The 21,304-nt window shown below is 47.1% G+C and overlaps 2 protein-coding genes across 2 annotated transcripts; both read right to left on the bottom strand.

Annotated features, from left to right (window-relative positions):
• Nucleotides 1-11,481: 11,481 nt before the first annotated feature.
• On the bottom strand, nucleotides 11,482-13,269 carry LOC117835563 (putative proline-rich receptor-like protein kinase PERK6). Its single transcript, XM_034714919.1, has 2 exons — nucleotides 12,858-13,269; nucleotides 11,482-12,776 (listed from the first exon to the last, which is right to left on the bottom strand). The coding sequence occupies exons 1-2, from the start codon at nucleotides 13,267-13,269 to the stop codon at nucleotides 11,482-11,484; spliced, it is 1,707 nt and encodes a 568-aa protein (XP_034570810.1).
• A 952-nt stretch (nucleotides 13,270-14,221) lies between these two features.
• Nucleotides 14,222-21,304, bottom strand: LOC117838497 (DNA (cytosine-5)-methyltransferase 3). Its single transcript, XM_034718544.2, has 20 exons — nucleotides 20,671-21,304; nucleotides 20,465-20,561; nucleotides 18,354-18,461; nucleotides 18,143-18,280; nucleotides 17,966-18,065; nucleotides 17,569-17,747; nucleotides 17,420-17,485; nucleotides 17,122-17,337; nucleotides 16,882-16,940; nucleotides 16,731-16,797; nucleotides 16,312-16,641; nucleotides 16,161-16,229; nucleotides 16,007-16,093; nucleotides 15,854-15,941; nucleotides 15,562-15,683; nucleotides 15,378-15,482; nucleotides 15,239-15,282; nucleotides 15,089-15,158; nucleotides 14,887-14,990; nucleotides 14,222-14,759 (listed from the first exon to the last, which is right to left on the bottom strand). The coding sequence occupies exons 1-20, from the start codon at nucleotides 21,168-21,170 to the stop codon at nucleotides 14,561-14,563; spliced, it is 2,748 nt and encodes a 915-aa protein (XP_034574435.1). The 5' UTR covers nucleotides 21,171-21,304; the 3' UTR covers nucleotides 14,222-14,560.

The raw sequence follows: 21,304 nt of genomic DNA, 5'->3' as shown, positions 1-21,304 counted from the left end.
TGTGATCCGAGTTGGATTAGGTTTAGAAGTACTAATGGGCCTCGGACCCAGAGGCCCGTTAGGAACCTCTATAAATAGAGGGGTGGGAGCGCCCTAGGGTTTACACCTTTTGGCGAAACACATCTGCCGCGCCTCCCACGCCCTCGCCTGTTGCAACTCGCGGATCTAGCAGTCTGGATTGTGACGCTTCCTCCCTACACGTGTGGATACCTTGGAGGTGTTGCGCCTGCAGCACTTGGACGAGCCGCCGACGAGCCACGACGAGCCGCCGACGAGCCGACGACGAGCCGCGGCACGAGGGAGATCTTGTTGCATGTGGACGAGCTGCTAAGGAGCTGCTGGACGTCGACGTGATCGACTACGTACAACTACGCTGATCCACTTCGCTGCATCGACGCGAATCTACATCTTCCGCACCAGTAGTGCGTCGAGTGGTAATCCCGTGATCCTTATACGGCAGTTTTCCTGGTTTACACGGTAGAAAATTTTGTTTTGCGCTAGTGTAGCCTACCTCGTATCCCAACAGCTTATCCCTCAGCCTTTCGAAGGCTAGTTCAAGGTCAGGGACGAGTTGGTCTCTCCTTTTGGATTTGACTACGATATCGTCAACGTAAGCCTCAACGGTCCGCCCGATGAGGTCCCCAAAACATTTCAGCATGCATCGCTGGAACGTAGCCCCCGCGTTTTTGAGGCCGAATGGCATCTTAACATAGCAGTAGGGGCCGAAGGGGGTGATGAAAGAGGTAGCGAGCTGGTCGGATTCTTTCATCGCGATCTGATGGTAGTCGGAATACGCGTCAAGGAAGCTAAGGGTTTCGCACCCGGCAGTCGAGTCGACTATCTGATCTATGCGTGGCAAAGGAAACGGATCCTTTGGGCACGCCTTGTTGAGGCCGGTATAATCAACACACATCCTCCATTTCCCATTCTTTTTTTGTACAAGAACAGGGTTAGCTAGCCATTCGGGGTGGTACACTTCCTTGATGAATCCGGCCGTCAAAAGCTTCTGGAGCTCCTCGCCGATGGCCTTGTGCCTCTCCTCGTCGAAGCGGCGTAGTCCTTGCTTCACTGGCTTGGAGCCGTCCTTGATGTTCAAGGAGTGCTTGGCGACTTCTCTCGAAATGCCGGGCATGTCCGAGGGCTTCCACGCGAAGACGTCGCTGTTCGCGCGGAGGAAGCCGACGAGCGCGCTTTCCTATTTGGGAGATAGGGTAGCGCCGATCCGCACGGTCTTGCCGTCGGAGCTGCTGGGGTCGAGGAGGACCTCCTTGACGCCTTCAGTGGCCTCGAAGGAGGTGGCCGACTACTTGGAGTCGGGCCGGTCCTCAGCGCCCTCCGCGAGCTGGACCGCGAGATCCCTTGTGAAGGTGATGGCTGCTGCGTATTCGCAGCATTCCACGTCGCACTCGTACGCCTTTTGGAAAGACGTGCCGACGGTGATGACCTCGTTGGGCCCCGGCAGCTTGAGCTTGAGGTAGGTGTAGTTGGGGATGGCAATGAACTTCGCATAGCATGGTCACCCCAAGATGGCGTGATAGGTTCCGTGGAACCCCACCACCTCAAAGGTGAGGACCTCCTTCCTGTAGTTGGAAGGGGTCCCGAAAGTGACGGGCAAGTCGATTTGCCCGAGAGGCATCGCCTGTTTTCCCGGCACGACACCGTGGAACGGCACCTTGCTAGGGCGGAGGCGGGAGCGGTCAATCCCCATAGCATCGAGGGTCTCGGCGTAGAGGATGTTGAGGCCGCTGCCTCCATCCATGAGCACCTTGGTGAGGCGCGTCGTGCCGACAATGGGGTCGACGACGAGGGGGTAGCGTCCTGGATGCCGGACGCGTCCTGGGTGGTCGGACCGATCGAAGGTGATGGCCGATCCCGACCAGTCGAGGAAGGCCGGCGTTGCCGGCTCGGCCGCGTAGACCTCTCGGCGCTCCAGCTTCTGACGGCGCTTGGAGTCGTACGCCGTCGGGCCGCCAAAGATCATGAAGCAGCCGTCCACCTTGGGGAAGTCGTCTTCCTTCTCTTCGTCGCCCTTCTTCTCCTCATCGGGCTTCCGCTTCCGGTCACCCTTCACTGGGTTGCCTACGAAGTACCTCTTCATAAGGTTGCAGTCCTTGTAGGCGTGTTTCGCGGGGAACTCGTGGTTTGGGCACGGTCCCTCGAGCAACTTGTCGAAGAAGCCAGGAGTGCTCTCCGGGGGGCGGCTATCCTTGCTTGCGCTCGACAGCAGCTACAAGGGGGGCCTCGTGCCGCTGCTTGCCTTTCTTCTTCTGCTGGCGGTTGGAGGTGCCCTCGTTAGCATCCTCCTCCCGCTTTTCCTTGCCTTTGGAGCGGTCGAAGATCGCTCCAACGGCCTCCTCGCCCGAGGCGTAGCTGGTGGCAATGTTGAGGAGCTCCTCCGTGGTTCGCGGGCCTCGGCGCCCTAGCTCGTGGACGAGGGGTCGGCAGGAGGTTCCCGCTAAGAAGGCCCCTATGATGTCGGCATCCGCGACGTTGGAGAGCTCAGTGCGCTTCCTAGAGAAGCGTTGGATGTAGTCCCGGAGGGACTCGTCCGATCCCTGGAGACAACTCCGGAGATCCCAGGAGTTGCCGGGGCGCGTGTACGTGCCCTGGAAGTTTCCTATAAATATCTCCTTCAGGTCGTTCCAGCAGCGGATCCGTCCCGAAGGGATATGTTCCAGCCAGGCTCGTGCCGAGTCGGCCAAGAAGAGTGGTAGGTTGCGGATGATGAACAGATCATTGTCCGCCCCGCCGGTTTGACATGCGAGCCGGTAGCCGTTGAGCCAAACTCCATGTGAGTTTCAGGCTACGCCCCTGCCATTCTCCAACACGACAAGCATGGGAAAGAATATTTCCAATCAGAGAGGCAACTAACCTACCGAGCTTGCTGGTTCCCAATGGCAATAAGCAACCAGGTAATATCACTTGATCACTGGTTAAAATAACGAACGGTCCTTAGCTAAATTAAACTTTAGTAAATAGAACTACCATTTCTAGCTTCTGTCCACAACTTTTTAAAATTCCAGGGTATTTTCTTTGATTAACATGTATGACAAATTTACCTTTAGGGTTGAGTAACAAAGTTACTTTAAAGGTATCTAAACATTGCTAAGCATAGGATGTTTTACTAATTAATTGAACAGGTGGCAAAGATGTCCTACAAACAAGGTGGAATCATGCACAAGAGTAGGTTGCAATCAACTCCTAGACTTAATGCATACATAAGAAATAACCAATAGTTGGACTCGTGATTAATAATTTCTGAAAGTAGATAGGCTGGCTTGCCTTGATTCACAAAAAGTTAGTATCCTCTGAAGATCCTTCCACACGCGGGACCAATTCAACAACCTCTTCGAATTCCTAAGGCTCTTTAGAGAATTCCAAGAATTCCACTTCTGGGGCTTCTGTTCCTACGATATGATGCATGCCATAGTTAGAAATGCAAAAAAATTTAAAGCAAAAGACTATACAACTTATCTTCATGATAAAGTTACAGGCCAACACTAATCTACCCATAAAGATTAACCCACAAATTAAATTTCGCTTAACTACCTAACTTAAAAATTTTCTTTATTTAGAAAAGGATTATAATTAATTTCTAATCTAAAAAATGTAAATCCTATGGATTAATGAATATTTGTGAATAATAAAGCATTCTTCAGAATTTTATTCATTCCATAAAATTAAGTATTTATTTAGATACCTTAATCAAAGGCATTAATAAATAATTAATTTTTATTATTTTATCCTAGGGTTTAAGAATTTTTAATGCATAAAGGAAAATAAAATACACCTAATCACATTGGTTTCACTAAATTTGGATGATTCTATAAATTATAAAAAATTAAATATGAAAACCAGAATTTAAATCTATTTTCTAAATCTAAAACCAACATTAACCCGAAAAGCCCCTACTGGACTTTTCTTACTCAACCCCGGCCTACCCCCACACGCTAACACGGGGGCCCTGGGTCAACAGACCGAAGCCCGGCCTTGACCAAGGACCGGCCGGCAGTTATGCGCGGCAGCTCGCCGATGGCGAGGTTCCCGGCGACGAGAACACCCCTACTAGACTTGCGACAACCTTCCGCACCTTCTGATGGTGTTCTTGGGATGGTTGGGTGGACGGCCACGGCAAACGGCGAAAGGAAGACGGCGGCGCGGCGGCACTAAACGGACGGCAACGCACAGCTTGCCGGCGGCAGCACTAAGGCAACAAGCAGCCCTGGCAGCTCTACTACAGCCTAAGCAGTGTAGCGCACCCCTCCACCCGAGCTAACCATGGCCGGAGCAAGCCCTTCCATGGCGGCAGCCATGGCCGAAGCACGGTGCACGGCGGCGCAAGCGTTCCAGCCAACCCGGCGGAGCCCCAAGCCAACAAGCAAGGTCTACACCATCCTTAGCTTAAGCTTGACCACCCCAAGACCTTGGACAACTTCCGAAACTCTGGCACCCTACCCCTCCACAGTGGCTCTTACCAGACCGAGCGGCGACCGGCACTGGAGAAGAATGTAGCGGGTAGGTAGCTGTGGTGGATGGGACTGGACAACAACTGATGGGACGGGCTCAGGAGCTCAAGGTGGTGGTTCTTGGCAAGGTGGATTGGCTGGCGGTGGTGGGGTGGCGGCGGAGCATAACAGCGGCTGGGGCGGTGAAAAAGCAGAGGAGCACAATGAAAAGTATACGCCGGCGGTAATTTATACGAAAAGTTACCATCTTCTCGAGCGCCACCTCCTGCCTACTTGCTCGCTCTCATGTCGCAAGCTTCTGCTAGCGCGTGGCACGGTGGCGCCGCTCTTGACATCAATGGCGAACAGCTGTGTAGCACCGGCCGACCCTATTCTTCCCTTTTTCTTTCCCCCAATTACCCAAACTTCAACTTCAATTTGAGCCCAATTTGCAATTCAAGCTCCCGGATTTCTTATAAACAAAGTTGTAGAGGCTCATGTGTTCTACATTTGATTGATTTGCATCAAGATCAAAAGAGCACTCCATCACCTTGAATTTTTGCCTCAAACTTGAGCTAGGGTTCGGCTCTATCAGAAATGAATCACCCCCCCCCCTTTCATTCAATTTCATCAGACACCACCCGACAGCCCGAGGTGTCAACTTTGATCTCCATTTCAACCATTCAAACTCAATTTTTATTGCTCAACAACTACTGGATCTTGTTAACCATATGATAGGAGTTTCATTTTGCATATGAAAGCCCAACTCTTACATAAAATTTCTTCCAATATCTCAAGCTAAAGTTTGCCCTTTTTCACTGTCCTTAGGACTGAATAGTGATAGTCTTTCAGTTTCATCAGTTAAACTGACAGTGAAGGATTCCAACTTTGAGCTCCTTGTCCAAAAACATCCTCAGGGTGTTTACTGATCATCATAGTTCGCTTGGGATCCAAAGTTTTTCAGAGTGTAAATGAAAAATTCTCCAGAACTAAATTTCAAAGTGGCATACTCCACACTGTTTTCAGACTTAACTCGATTTTAGCAACTGAGCTGAAACTGCACTACTTTCAAACTTTGAATCCATTTAAATATGGATTCTTTATTTTCTCTAGCCAACAACATGTCCAATAGATTCACTATAGATCAGAGTCCACTTGTGCTCCAAAACATCTCCCAGATTCAATGAAAATTCTTGCAGAATTTCAATCCAAAGTTGACCGATCGTTACTAATTTCAGACTTGTATTTTCAAACATGAACAGTAACTTCCAACTCAATCCATCTTTGACTATGAATTTGAGATGCTTATGACTTGAATTTGAATTTCAATTTGATTCCTTTGAAATCTAAATACCTTCAAGACTTGACTTCATATTTTTGTCGAATTTCTTCAATTTTGAATCTCAAATTTGCATTTTTGATCAAATTTGACCCAAAGTTGACTTTGGCCCATAATACCTTCTTATCATCCAAATTTCATCATTAACACTTTAATGGCTATTCTTAAGTCTTTAACAACCTGGTTATAACAAGCTCTCCACATCCCAGTAATATATATGTTCAACAATATACAAACCACTATAAAAATAATATGTTTAGATAATTTCCTAACATCTTCACAGGCGGCTCATATGGCAATCCGTCCGAGAAGTTGGCAGGAGGGTTGCAGTTTCAAGCCACTTGTGAGAGGTCCTGGGTTAGAGTCCTATAGACTACACACGCACATATTTTGCATGAAATCACATGAACCAATCGTCAATTTCTGCCTTCGACCACGCCTCTGAAAATAGTTTTAATAGTAGTGTGATTAATCCTCTCTCAAATCTATGATCTAATCAACCAGAACTCAATCCAATTAACAAAGGACAAGCTTACCAAAAACTTGATCAAGACTTTCCCAAAAAGAAAAACTAGATCAAGGCTAGCTAGTCAAGAGAGCCACCAAGCTATAAGGAGTACCACCAACCTAGATCGAGCACTAATCCTCTCACAAATCTAGTACCTGGTTTTTCATTATTGGTGTGTGTAAAGTGTGTTGATGCGAAAATCAGGATGCGATCTCCGCACGCTAACACACGAAAGGCCTGGGAGATTTGCTTCACTTCGGTGCAGGTCCTGTAGATCGGCGCGCGTGGTGTACGTGAGCGTGCCAGTCAGTTTGACCATTCAACTGACAAGGTGAAAATAATCCTTTGAAGTCCGAGGCAACTGGCCGATCAGGCCGATGTGATCCTGGCACCAGTGGTAATAATGATGTAGCAAAATAAAACATGGTGAATAAATGTATCGGCTATGAAGCTGATTCCAGTATCTTGATGAGTGTGGGTGTCTCATCGGTTATCCAAGCCGATTCACCATAAAATAGCAAAAACCATTGGCTAGAAAGCTGATAGGAAATAGAGCGTCGTCGAGCTCTCGCTCCACCATAGCCAGAGCCACAAGCCAATGAGATTCAAACTAAGATCGCTACCAATATCTCTAGGGGAAATCATAGGGATGCGTCCAGTAGTTGCAGCCTAGAAACACTCAGCAGGCCATCAATTTAAACCCCGTTAGCCGATGAATCCAATCACAATGGAACTCAATTCCAACAGCACTCGAGGGATAACTAAGATTAAGATGCAACAGGCTATTAAGTGATCTATCGTCTACGATGATACGATCTAGAGCTAATTAAAGCAAATTGGAACTCTCATACATGCGCTTCCCTTGGATGCCAAATAAATTGGAACTCTTGCCGTGTATATGTGTGCGTTGATTTCCTTCTTTTAATCTTCTAGCTTCCTTGCTTTTTCATGCACACGTTCTTGATTTCTACGACCAGCTCGCAAATAGCCTTATTTAGGAGATTTCTTTATTTTTTGGATCATCGGCCAATTCCTTCCTTTCAGAGCATATTTCCAAAATTCGGTGTCAACACGGACAACCCCCCCCCCCACCCCAGTTTTGGAGTACGAAGGCTTCATGTTCCGAAACTAATTATAGAAGTCTGATGCTTGTCTTTAAAGCCAATGACGTCTGATTGCAATATTCAAAGCCACATCGACTCCTAGCCCCATCAGCTTGATGCCTTGATCCCACTCTGACCGATGAACTCGTTGGCAGTTGATCAGTCTGTGGACACCAAAACTTGGTGGTAGTAACCAACAAGCTTTTGTTGTCAACGCATAGACCCCACGCATAGACCCCGTAATTTTGAAGTATGAATGTTTCATGCTTCAAAATTAATAGCCGATATAATAATACTAACAAGACCTCGACGCTTCTGTGTGGAAGAATTTATTTTCCCTACTTGCCGGAACCACTCATCGGCCGGAAGAGCTTTCTATCATATCAGCACCAGGATTCCTGCTGCCGATGAAGCAAGTCCCATTTCAGCCAGATTTCCAGAATCCTCTCGTCATCGCACCTATTGTACTGTACCATCTCTCCCATGATCCATTTAGAATAATATGGCAAGTAGCACTATTAGTAAAACAATTCCATCGGCTGAAAAAAAAAATCCCATCGGCTGAAAAAAAATTTCCATCGGCTACTATGCTTGCCGACGCTTGCTTTCTTTAAAAAACATATATTCCATCGGCTCTTTCCATCGGCAATTAAAAAATTATATGGCCAGCTGATGCTTGCTTTCTTTGAACTGACCGATAATGAAAAAAGACTCCATCGGCTACTATGTGACCAGCCGATGCTTGATTCCTTTGAACTGGCTGATAATGAAAAAAAAACTCCATCGGTCACTATATGCCCATAACTGATCCTCAGTCATCATGAAAGTATCAACCGGGTCCTACCGTCCTTGTGTGCTGGCTGCTTGAAGTTCGCCAGGCGCACCGCGGCCACGGCGATACGAACGCAAGCAGGATAATTGGCGCGTCGTTGATGCCGAGCATGACGCATCAGCCAATGGTAAGCGTGCAGTATGGTGTCAGCCTCCAGCTTGTATATCCTCTATCGGCTGATATCCTCTATCGGCTGCCCATCGTACCATAGAAAAGAAACAGCCGACGAAGCATCACCAGTTACAGTCCCACTTTCCTCTTTCCAAATGAATTTTGATTAACTTATTTATTTCTTGCAGGCCTAAGATTCCCCTCCAAGCAGCTTCTTTTCTGTCAGGCCTCTTTTTCTTTTGACGTCAGAGATTTCACTCCCGAGGAAAACAACTCTAGCTGATGTCAACCCGGCCACGTATTTTGCATGCAAGCGTCCTGAATATTTTAATAGCTGTTAGTCCCTTGTAATCTGAAACGAATATGTTTGCTGGCAATGAATTTCCTTTTCCATCGTTACGCCTCCATAATTAGCTTGGCACTAAATCCACCTCAATAGCATGTAGCCGATAGACATATCTTATCGGCTTCCAACATTAAGATCAAGATTATAGTTTGATCGGTTCCACCAAGCGTGTCAAAAGTGTGTTGACGCGAAAATCAGGATACAATCTCCGCGCGCTAACACAGGAGATTTGCTTCACTCCGGTGCAGGTCTTGTAGATCGGCGCGCGTGGTGTGCGCGGACGTGCCAGTCAGTTTGATCATTCAACTGACAAGGGGAAAATAATCCTTTGAAGTCCGAGGCAACTGGCCAATCTGGCCGATGTGATCCTGGCACCAGTGGTAATAATGATGCAGCAAAATAAAGCATGGTGAATATATGTATCAGCTATGAAGCCGATTTCAGTATCTTGATGACGTGGGTGTCTCGTCCGCTTTCCAAGCCGATTCACCCTAAAATAGCAAAAACCATCGACTAGAAAGCCGATAGGAAATAGAGTGTCGTTGAGCTCTCGCTCCACCATAGCTAGAGCCACGAGCCAATGAGATTCAAACTAACATCGCTACCAATATCTCTAGGTGAAACCACAGCGATGCGCCCGGTAGTTGCAGCCTAGAAACACTCAGCAGGACATCAATTTAAACCCCGCCAACCGATGAATCCAATCACAATGGAACTCAATTCCAACAGCACTCGAGGGATAACCAAGATTAAGATGCAACAGGCTATTAAGTGACCTATCGTCTACAATGATACGATCTAGAGCTAATTAAAGCAAACTAGACGGCAAGATGATAGAACAGATAAATGTCAACCGATGCAAGCTTAATCAAGGCAGGATAACTGGTGAATACCGTAGATCGAGACAAAAGCAATGCGTCGTAAGTCAAAGATCCAAGATACTCTATAATTGGTAGATGAAACTAGACGAAACCAAAATGATGCGCCCGGTAGTTAAAGTCTAGTACACCTAATGACGGGAACTTGCAGCTGCCGGAGATCGAAGTCGATGCAGCCCAGCTTGCTAGAAGGAACTTGTCGAGAAGCTACATTACTCCTACTCCTAGAGCAATGGCGTGAAGCTGAAAGGTAGATGTGTAAAGGTAAATATGTTCTATTGATCGTTGGATGATTTACAATGGCCACGACCCTTTATATTTATAGGGCGGATGGCCTTTGACGTTACATAGCAAAGACTCTAATCACGTACAAGCCAAGTCACATACACAATCTTTTCTAATCAAAACTCTATCTCTAACTAATCCAACTCTATCTCTAATCAAGCTTATCCCTAACCAACTCTATCTCCAGAATATTTTATTCTATAAGACAACCTCTCGTCCGTGCGCTTCCCTTGGATGCCAAACAAATTAGAACTCTTGTCGTGTATGTGTGTGCATTGATTTCCTTCTTTTAATCTTCTAGCTTCCTTGCTTTTTCATGCACACGTTCCTGATTTCTACGGCCAGCTTGCAAATAGCCTTGTTTAGGAGATTTCGTCATTTTTTCATCATCGGCCGGTTCCTTCCTTTCAGAGCATATTTCCAAAATTTGGTATCAACAGTGTGATAAGGAGCGCACGTAATTGCATATAGCGTGGGTGGTGTTTGTATGAGTTTGTTCTTTGTCTTTATTCCAAAGGAAGAAATTAAGGTTAATCGAAGCTACACGTAGGGAACATGGTATGGCATGCAAGAGATTGAATAACGCTGTTGAAATCTACCCTTTACAACTTGGTTGGTCGTGCCTCTGATCCCACTAGTAGAGAATTGGCTTTCCATGCGCCCCCTTTTGTCCCGGTTTAAAGTTGGCCCGGGACAAAAGGTTCACCAACCGGGACTAAAACTCGGTCACTGGTGGGGGGCTCACCAACCGGGACCTTTCATCCCAGTTGCAAAGGCTAGTGGGAAAAAAAGACTCTGAGAGGCCTTTTATCCCAGTTTGAAACACCAACCGGGATAAAAGACCCCCCCTTTTATCCCGGTTGGTAACACCAACCGGGATAAAAGGGTCAGGAGCCTTTTATCCCGGTTTGTAATACCAACCGGGATAAAAGGGGGTCATTTATCCCGGTTGGTGTTTCAAACCGGGATAAAAAGGTCCCCAACGAGGTGACTGGAAGGTGACTGGAAGAGGATTAAATTCTCGAACCCTTTTATCCTGGTTTGTAATACCAACCGGGATAAAATGGGGTCTTTTATCCCGGTTGGTGTTTCCAACCGGGATAAAAGGGTCCCCCACGAGTTAATACAAAAGGATAGCATCCCATACATACTTAGATGTGGTGTGTAGGTGGGATGGCAAGTAAGCTACGCGCGAGGCTGCAGGTTGTGGGTTCGAATCCCACGAACCGCGCACGTGCATATTTCGCGTGAAAAATCGCGTGACTTGTGTCTTGCGACGTGCGCGTGTGGGGGGCCTCCTGGGAGCTCGGGAATTTTTTTTCTGGTATATGTATGTGCATTTACTAGTTCACCAGATGGATGGAAAAGGGTGATCTGAGGAGTTGCTCCTGCATACATAAAACCATCGATCCAGTAGAATGCATGTATAGCAGGCCCAGCAACAACATCAATTCCAGCAATCTCCTCATCCCAAGATCATCGCTTGCTCCCGTCCCTCTTCCATGCATGCATGGATCTCCTCCCTCTCTCTTTTACGGTTTTACCCAATTGATCTAGTAAGTACAGTACATATATATTAATATATATGTATATATGTATACATATAAGTAGTGTTGTAGTAAGTGGATAGACGATCATGGCCTGCGAGGTGGTCGGCCGGCGGTGGCGGCGGAGGAGTCGGTGCTGTAGTCCGTGGTGTAGTCGTCGTGCTCGCCGCTGTCGAAGGCGAGCTGCCGGAGCCGGGAGATGTTCTCGGATCCACCGGCGGAGAATAGCATGCTCTGCCCTGGCTTCACGCCGTCCTGGTGCAGGTCGTCGAGCGACGCGTCGCCCTCGAGCGCGCGCACGATCTGGCTCATCTTGGGCCGGCGCTTGGCCGAGTGCCGCGTGCTCGCCGCGGCGCACGCCGCCATGCGCTCCACCTCCACCGCCGAGTACTCGCCGCCGAGCCGCGCGTCGACAAGCTCCTCGAACCCGGCCTCCCCCGCCAGCGCGGCGGCGAGCAGCGGCCGCGCCCAGTCCACGAGGCTGTCCTCCATGTAGTTGGCGGTGTCGATGGGCCGCCGCCCCGTGAGGAGCTCCAGCAGCATGACGCCGAAGGAGAAGACGTCGGACCGGTCCGTGAGCTTCCCGCTGGACGCGTACTCCGGCGCGAGGTAGCCGAAGGTGCCCATCACGCGCGTGGACACGTGCGTGTTGGTGTCCGTGGTGAGCTTGGCGAGCCCGAAGTCGGCGACCATGGCCTCGAAGTTGGCGTCCAGGAGGATGTTGGAGGCCTTGATGTCGCGGTGGATGATCCGGGGGTGGCAGTCCTCGTGGAGGTAGGCGAGGCCCTTGGCGGAGCCCAGCGCGATCTTCATGCGGGTGGGCCAGTCCATGACGGGGCCCTGCTTGCTGTACAGGTGGTGCTCCAGCGTGTTGTTGGGCACGAACTCGTAGACGAGCATGCGCTGGTTGCCGGCGATGCAGTAGCCGACGAGGGAGACGAGGTGGCGGTGGTGGACGCGGCTGATGATCTCCACCTCCGCCTGGAACTCGCGCTCGCCCTGCCCGCTGCCGGACTTGAGCTGCTTCACCGCCACCTCCTTCCCGCTGCCGGCGAGCACGCCCTTGTGCACGTACCCGAACCCGCCTTGGCCCAGCATGTTCGCCGCCGAGAAACCCGATGTCGCCGCCGCCAGCTCCTCGTACGAGAAGGAGCTCTTGGAGAAGCCCAGCGCCACGTTCGGCGAGGGCGGCGGGAGGGCAGGGCCGTGGGGACCCGACGAGTAGATCTCACCGCTCAGGGGCGCCGCCATCGAGCCCGGCGACTGGGACAGTGGGTTCCCACCGCCGTGCTGGTGCCACCCCGGCGGAGGAGCGATGCTGCCGTTGCTGCCATACTGCTGCCACATCGGCGGCAGACCAGCGTTCGGGTAGTACACGTTGCCTGCACACGCGTCAACAATTATTTTAGTCGTATAAGCAAAGATAATAACAATATTATGCCATCATCGATTGTACTCGTCACCTTTCTCGTCGGTGTAGAAGGGCATGTTCATTGGGGGTGGACGTTTCTTCTTCTTCCTCGAGCAGCACAGGCACGCCACGATGGCCATCAACAGGGCGAAACCCACCACTCCAAGCACCACGCCGGTGATCACAGCGCCCACATGATCCGGCGCAGACGGCGACGATGACGACTTCTTTCCATCTTTGGAGCTACTATAGCTAGTCTCCCCACCATTCCCAGACCCACCGCTTTTTCTTGGTGCTGGCGGCGGGGGTGATAACTTGGCCGCCGGAAATGAGGATGATTCGACCTTTGGCGGTGAGATTGATGCTTGTGAGGGTGGTGGCGAGGGCGGCGGTGGCGATGGGGAGGGCGGCGGCGACTGCGTTGAGTTGCCCGACGATGGCGACGACTGTGGAGCGGAGGCCATCTATTGATTTCTTTTCACAGACCGAGGATGGAGCTCTATCCTGCAAATGGAGAGAACTCCACCCCCTTGATCCTAAAGGGGCTATATTTATGTATATATTATATTTAATAGCTAAGAGTTTTAGCTCTTAGTTGTGCTGCGACACCCTGAAAGGCGAAATTGAGATAAATGTCACAAATCGATGGCCGGCAAGAAGTGTAACATTATTGCACTGCATCTCGAATTTGTTGTGGGCTAAAGAAGAAAAAGGAACTGCCGCAACATTACAAGAGAAATGGTTACACTTTTATTTAATCAGACTGTACATGTGTGTTCCTGAAATTAACCATTGGGCTATACTGACAATATAAATGCATAATACAGACAATGATTTCTAATGGATATATGCAAAAAGATGAACATAGGTAAGAGTAACAATCATTATAGTGTTCCGTGTCGTTATGGGCGTTACATTGATAAATATACAAAGTAGAACAAGTTAGCGTATGAACAATAAAAGATATATGGAAATTCATTGGCTCTAGCGATTAATGTTCAATGAAGAACTCCAAATGAATCGCAAAACAAGGTGAAACAGAGAAACAGATTGAATCATGAATTCATGTACCTTTTCCTTTCCCATGCAGGTGATTAGGGAGGAGGGAGAAGGAGAAAGGGGTCGTAGGCGGATCGGGGGCAACAGAGGATGAGGGAAGAAGGCATCAGGCGCACCTTCCGTGGCACCATCCAACCATCACCCCCACCTCCCTGCAGCCATCTCCCATTTTTAGCTACCACTCCAAATAAAACCCACGCACCTTTGCATGTAGAGAGAGAGAAAGCAGCTAGCTATACAAGAATGAATGCAAAGAATACAAGATTAGACAAGTTGATTCAGCTCAAAAGCATTCAACGACTTATTTCAGCCCCTACACAACTAGAATAGATGAAAAATTACTTGCATTTAACACAATTAAGCACATCAGTTGTTTCTCTTCCATCGAACAATAAGAATTAATTATTTCTCCAAATACACATACACGATGCAAAGCATCAAATCATCAGATTGCTAAATTGAGAAGACATGAGAAGGGTCTCCTACAAGCTACAACTAGGCTAATGAATGTTTTGCAACCTCACCATACAGTACAACAAGCACTCAAGCTCGAGTGCCACCCATGGCTACATTCATCCAATCTAAGAACCAGAACAATGACAACATAACATTATTAGTAACATGGTCCTGGACAGACCCAGATCGAACCCAATGAGGGTTGGCCCTGGCCTTGCCTTGCTCAGTTTTGCTTTCTTTTTACTGCTCAACCACCTCCCCTGCAGGAGTGCTGACAGACGAAGCCCCCACCTGTGCCACACGTGCCACAGAGGTGAAGCTTGCAGGCAGCTCATACAGCGGCTGACTCCCCTCTGATTCGCCCAGGAACGCTTGCCCCAGACAGTAGCCCAGTGCTCGGGCAACAGGGACAGCCACTGCGTTGCCGACTTGAATGTACCTATTACAATCAAAGCACACATTCAGAATTAAGGATATTGAGTGCTGTAACTGGCTGAACAAATGGCTTATTGCACGCTGTTTTCAAGAGTAAATTGCTTAGGTACAAACTGTTAAGAGGAACTTACTTTTCCTTGATCGGGCCAAACAATCGGTAGTAATCAGGGAAGCCCTGCAATCTCGCGTTCTCCCGGACTGTAAGAACTCTTGCCTGAGTCGGATGCAATATAATCTGTAGACACCATGTTCAATCAGGGTTACTTGCAGACAACAATAACAGTAAACAGAACAATTGCAAAGATTCACATGGGTAGTTTTGCGGAAGCTGACCTGGTTATGCGGTTCTGCTCTGGTCACGACAGTAGGAACTGTCTCATCCCACCACAGGCGCCCAAATGGCCTACAAAATCATTTGTAAGGACAACTACTAGTTTCCTTTTTTTATGTGGAGAAAGAAAACAGAGTCAATTCACCACTTACTTAGGTGACCTCCCCTTGATGAATGACATCGCATAATCCGGAACCTATCCACAAGGATTTATAATAGTTCATTATATGTAAGACAAAATTTGTGTGATGCATTAACATTCTAAAGAGGGCTGCACAAAAGAACACATACCAGTGGTTTCCCAGACGACAGGTACACACGTTCAATTTCTGGATCCCACTCAACTATGTTGTTTGCTCCAACCTTTACACCCTTGAGGTCTCGGAAATTGGCTCCCTATGCCGGAAAGTAGTTATAAGGATTAATGATGTTGAAAGGAGGGAACATAAAAAAATAGCATTGTTCAGCAGCAAACCTTCTTAACAGGAATCTGTTTAACACGCTCATAATCATCATTATTCAGCCGTAAGGGCTGGTGATCCAACAGTTTGCCTTCATCTGGACCAGCCTCCTCCCCAAAGGACCAATCCAACATGTCTGGAACATTAAACAAGGTGAACTAAAACTCAGCACAAAGAAAGCTAAACATCAGCACTGAATGCATTTTTAGTTTTGGCAATTGAGCTACTTGCACAAGATTCTTCACAAAAGTAACCCATTCATCTCATAGTCCACAAGGTCAACCAGTAGAGTACATTGGACCTTACCTTTACGACCAAGTCGAATATAGCGCTGGAATTCTGTCTTGGGGGAAGAAGTATATTCCATTACATCATGAGGCTGATAATTCTCAACCTGCACAAACAAAATAAGATTGCATGTACAAATTGCACAATGTATGAACTTGCAAAAGGACTTGCCTGTGGTAAGTCTGAAATAGCATCGCCAAGAAGCAAGGCCTTTTTTAAGGAAGGCCTTTGAGTTTCATCATATGCAACAATGCTTTGCTGCAAACAAAATCAAATCAGACACTAACTCACACATATTCTATGACAAATCTGTGACTGTACTTACAGAAAAAGCATTAGGAGCCCCTCCACGCACAACAACATCATGCGTAGGAAGAGGGTACTTTGGGAGAACCTGCATTGACAAACACAGCTGAATATTCATGAAACCTAAAGAATTCTAACAAACATGTAAAGCAGCAAGCAACAGAACAGACCATGGATGAAAGAGCACCCCAAAGAAACACACGCATCCGGAATTGTGGCAGACCATAACAGCCAGCCACCATCATTCCAAGCCGTGCTTGGTAGTTCATTGCGACCAGGCAGCTCAAAGCATATCTTCCTAGGTAGCCATCAGCAAATTTTAGTATGTCCACAACATTTTCCATAAGAACATACTTGGGCTTCAAGTATGCCACAATATCCATGAAAGTCACCATTTGCTTGTTTTTTTCATCTTTAAGGGGCTCATTACGATTCCTGAAACGGTTAAACCCACTTATCCCTTGGCATGGTGGACCTCCACAAATGACATCAACATCACCCTTTCAAAACATTAGAGAATGTAGATGTAATCACCAAACATAAGTGTGGAGCTAAACATTAGGAAAATCAAGACCAAATAAATACTCACAGGCAATGGCAAAATTTTTCTCCTGTACCCTTCTTGTACAAATTCTTTAATTTTCAGTGGGCAGTCACTGGTTTATGAAACAAGGATTAGGACTGGCAAATAAATACCAGGCAACAAGGCAGATGATAAGATGATATTATCATATACTAACCTGAGGTTATCAATGGGCTCCCATGTATCTTCTTCAGGACCATATCCTGCCCATTGGACCTGCAAAAATTCAGTATTACAGAAAATACATACAAAAATATCTCTTTTTTTGAAATGCTGGACTTTTTCCAGATTCCCATAGAAATTAGACTTCTTTTTCTTGGGAATTCTTAAAAACTGCAGGCCATTTTTCAGAAATCCAAGCAAACAGCATAAAGAAATAAAAATAACACATATATACCTTAAAATAGAGGCCATTTTCTCTGCCACTGCCACCATAACATATCCCAATAAGCTTCTCTACAACGAATTCATCCTTATCAAGAGGGCTGCCATCATCCTCTTGATCCTCTGAGCCTGCTGAATCCGAACCCACATCTTTGTGGACATATTTGTCACAAAGAACTGCCCATTCCTTAAGAAGAGCAAGAAACTCGTCGGCTTTCTCATTCCGAACCTACATTCAAAGACCCAAAGACACATTGTAGCAGCAGCTGTACATAACAAATGGAAACCAAGTTTCAGTTTACTGCCTATACCTCAGTTTGTGGATGATTGTACTTTAAACTCTGGCATGCATAGCTGTTGAGGTCAACAGCCCATCGCTGCAACAGTAGCCAGAAGAATAGAATTAGTTCTGAGGTCATGGACATATTCCATCCCATCAGAGGACAAGGTAGGAAATTACCGTTTCAAGTTTCAGGCCTGCAAGTGCTGCACCCAAGCAAAGTCCAGTGGACATGCCCCCACAGCCAGAATATAGATCAAGTAGGGTTGCTGTTCTCACTGGCGCACCAGATGATGTCTCCAAATCCATATCATCGGAAGAAATACCAGAAGCAGTTTCACTGCCTGATGCCCCATTTTCTAGTTGAGAAACAAAGAAAGGGTTTGTGCCAAAAATTACATTAGCTTTTGATATATTTGTCATTGTAGATTGTCTAGATCAGTTTTACAGAAATAGATACAATTGCACATTGGATAAAAATTCTTATTCGGCAAGTATTATTGTAGCACTAAGTTGGCAAAACAAGCAATTTGCACACATGCAAGCAACAAGAGAACAAAGATATAGGAGCAATTACCTGATGGGATATTAGCAAATGTAGAATATGCTACGGAGTAAGACATGTCATAGTACAAGTCACAATGCTCTATTAGCTGAGCCTTGGCTTTCGGATCCATCTAAGGCAAAGAAACAATTTTAGTGAGAAATGTTATGCGCACAACAAGATAAAAGAGCTCTGGACAAGAAAGCTTACATTTGGATCAACATGGACTATCTTGACCTTTGATATAATGCAATCAAGCACATTGTCATTCTTTTCCTCAGAAAGAAAAACACGTCTGGGGTCATGCTTCTTCCCATCAACATCTATGCACACCAAGGAATTGATAACCTGCGAAAAGATAGGACTCAGTTAGATCATGCCTTGTGATACACAGAAAAAATAACGAAAGCTCAATACGAACCGTGTCCTCAGGACGGAAGAACCAACGGCAAGTAAAATATTGACAGCGGTCAGTCCCCTCGAAAAATTCAGTAATGCGACCAATATAATCAGCCTCGTTTTCTTCAGCCTGTGGTTGGAGAAAGGAGAAAAATGTAAGGTCAGCAACAAATTAGGGAACATGACAACGAGAGCAAACTATCCAGTTGTATATAGTCAATGCATAAGCAATGTACAGAAAACTTTATTTCCAGAAATTCTTGGTCAATGCGTAAGCAATGTCAACATTCAGTTAAAACTCGTAGAACTTTTATCAAGATAGAAATCAAGCAATAAACTACACTTATGCATCATACACAGCCAAATAAGAAACTGATAACTCCATGTAATCTCGTAGATCACTGTGATGTAAGCAAGCCCTGACCAATGCAAGTTAGAGTGTTAGACACAGGATATTATTTTGTTATTTAAAGAAAACATCATTCATAGGATTCAGCTTATGTTAGAACAGTTAGTGCCACTAAAAATGCTGAATAGTTAACCTTAAAAGTCAAAAGAATACAGCTTTCATCAGCAACCTAACAACACCTAATAATTATCACAAGATTGAAGATTCCAGGCTAGTATTTATTTGTTGTGCCTGAAGCAAATATTGCACGCAATGGAAAACTTCCAAATGAATTCGCCATATGCATTTAGTTACATTATCTTGAATTTTTGCTATATCAAAATAAAGCTTTGCATGCTTGAAGCTTAGAATAGATTGAAATATTAAGTTGCACGCACCAACCAGCTCAACAAAAGGCCTAAGCTGGTGTGGAAAGATGGGCAATTCACTTATGCTTCAACACTCCCCCTCACATGGCTCCATTAGGCATCAAACATGAAAATGGAAGTCGTCTACAATTATTTTATCTAAATGGCCTCACCAGGATTCAAACTCAATGCCTCTGACATTGATACCATATTGAGTTGCATGCACCAGCCAGTTCAACCCAAATGCCTAGGCTAGTTGGTAAAGGGGCGCAATTACTTATACTTCAACAGAAACAAAACAAACAAGAACTACTACTCCATGCAAGTGGAACCGCAAGCCACTCAACAAGGAAAGTATTGGAGTATAAGTAAATTGCCGACCTCTCCCCATTAACTTAAGCTTTTGAGTTGAAAAGGTTGGTGCATGCAACTCAATAGAAAGCACAGACCAGAGGATTTTGTACAAACGAGTACCCATTTAATGTACCAATAGCATATACTGCATGCTAAACATCAGTAGGAATCAAATTTTTTATAACAAATACTTCCTTCCCAAAGACAAAAATAACCACATGCTCAATACGAACCGTGTCCTCAGCCAGAAGTGAAGACCATGACTTTTAAAACCAATCAATATTTTACTTTATCACAAAGGCACAAGCACAGCATAAACAAAGGCAAAACAATAACAATGAGTGACACTCAAGGTTAAGCAACATTTACAGTTTAAAAGAAACATGTGGAGCACTCAGTTTACATAGGAACAGCTTGTGCCTTTCCTGGTTGATTGGCTTGCAGCCTGTTAAAATGCTACCCTGAATGTCCTCATTGAGCGGTAGATAGGACCAAATGTATTAGTTTGGAAAGTAAATTAAGTCAAAATTTTGTTCAAGGGGCTAGCCAACAAAGTGGATTGTTCAGGGTAGTTAAGCGGACCCTTTTCCAACAAACCAATAGTACCATATGGTTGAAATTCTGAATAGGATGATAGGAATCACTATTCTTTGCTACTATTCTTTGCTACATTGGTCAGCGGTCGTATGAATATTCTACCTCTCCTAGTACCACCAAATGTTCCCCATGAATTCCTCTTTCTTTGAGAAAAAAAGGGAAAGATTGAACTGCAAGCTAAGCAACATTAATCTAAAACCAAGAATAACGCCAACCAAAACTGCAAGCTAACCAGTAACAAAGCAGAGGATTTTGTACATACATACACACCATGTACTGCTTGCTAAACACACACCATCGCATCGCACCACTGGGAATTGACAACAGAAATCAAACAACCCTTGCTTCCGTCACGAACACACAAACGCAGCAGCAGCAACAGCAGCACAGCGAGAAAGGAAAGAAATGAAAGCGGTGAACAATGACCTTGACATAGACATCGTCGCCAAGGGTGTAGACGATGTTGTCCACCTTGGCGCTCCGGTAGTGACACCTGGCCTTGACCTCCTCGTCCTCCTCCGGCCTACACGCGCAACAAATCAACAAAAAGACGGGGAACACTGTTCAGCACAAGAGGAAACGAACATCTGGGACCTAATGAAAAGCAAAGCAGAGTAGGGAGGGAGATGTACCTCCTGGCGGCGGCGCTGCGGTCGTAGCGCTTGGGCCAGTTGGCGCGGGCCTCGGCCGCGGGGACGGGCTCGCCGACGAACTCCGGCTCGTGGTCCCCGGCGGCGGCGGTGCCCCTTTTCCTGGGCTGCGCCACCCTCTTCTTCCCCGGCGACCCCGCGGCGGCCGCGGCCGCCTCCTGCTCCTCGGCCTCGGCCGCCGCCTCCTCCTCGCCCATGGCCATCTCCTCCTCGTCCGGCTCCTCGGCGCACACGTCGTCCTCCACGGGCTCCGCCCTCTCCGCCTCCGCCTTCTTCTTCCTCCCCGCCTTGGCCGTCTTGGCCTGCTTGGGCGGCGGCTTGGGCTTCTTCCCGGAGGACGCTCCGCGGCGGCGCTTGGCGGAGGACGCCGCCGCGACCTCCTCCTCTTCCTCCTGGTTCCGATGGATCTCCTCGGCCTTGGCGGCGCGCTTCCGCCCGGAGGCGCGCGTGGGCGCGGCGGAGGACGGAGAGCTCGGCGCCATGGCGAGGGCTGCGCGGCAGCTGCTGCTGCTCTCGCTAGTCACTAGGGTTTGGGAGATGAGGGGCTTGGGGGAAGCGTGAGAGCTCCGGGGGGTTTTGAAATCGAGTCGAATCGAATCGGATTGGCGAGATGTGA

The sequence above is a fragment of the Setaria viridis genome, chromosome 9, assembly GCF_005286985.2.
Source record: "Setaria viridis chromosome 9, Setaria_viridis_v4.0, whole genome shotgun sequence".
NCBI classification, from domain to species: Eukaryota; Viridiplantae; Streptophyta; class Magnoliopsida; order Poales; family Poaceae; genus Setaria; species Setaria viridis.
Note: the sequence above shows the minus strand (reverse complement) of the source record. Positions and strands in the feature narration are given on the sequence as shown.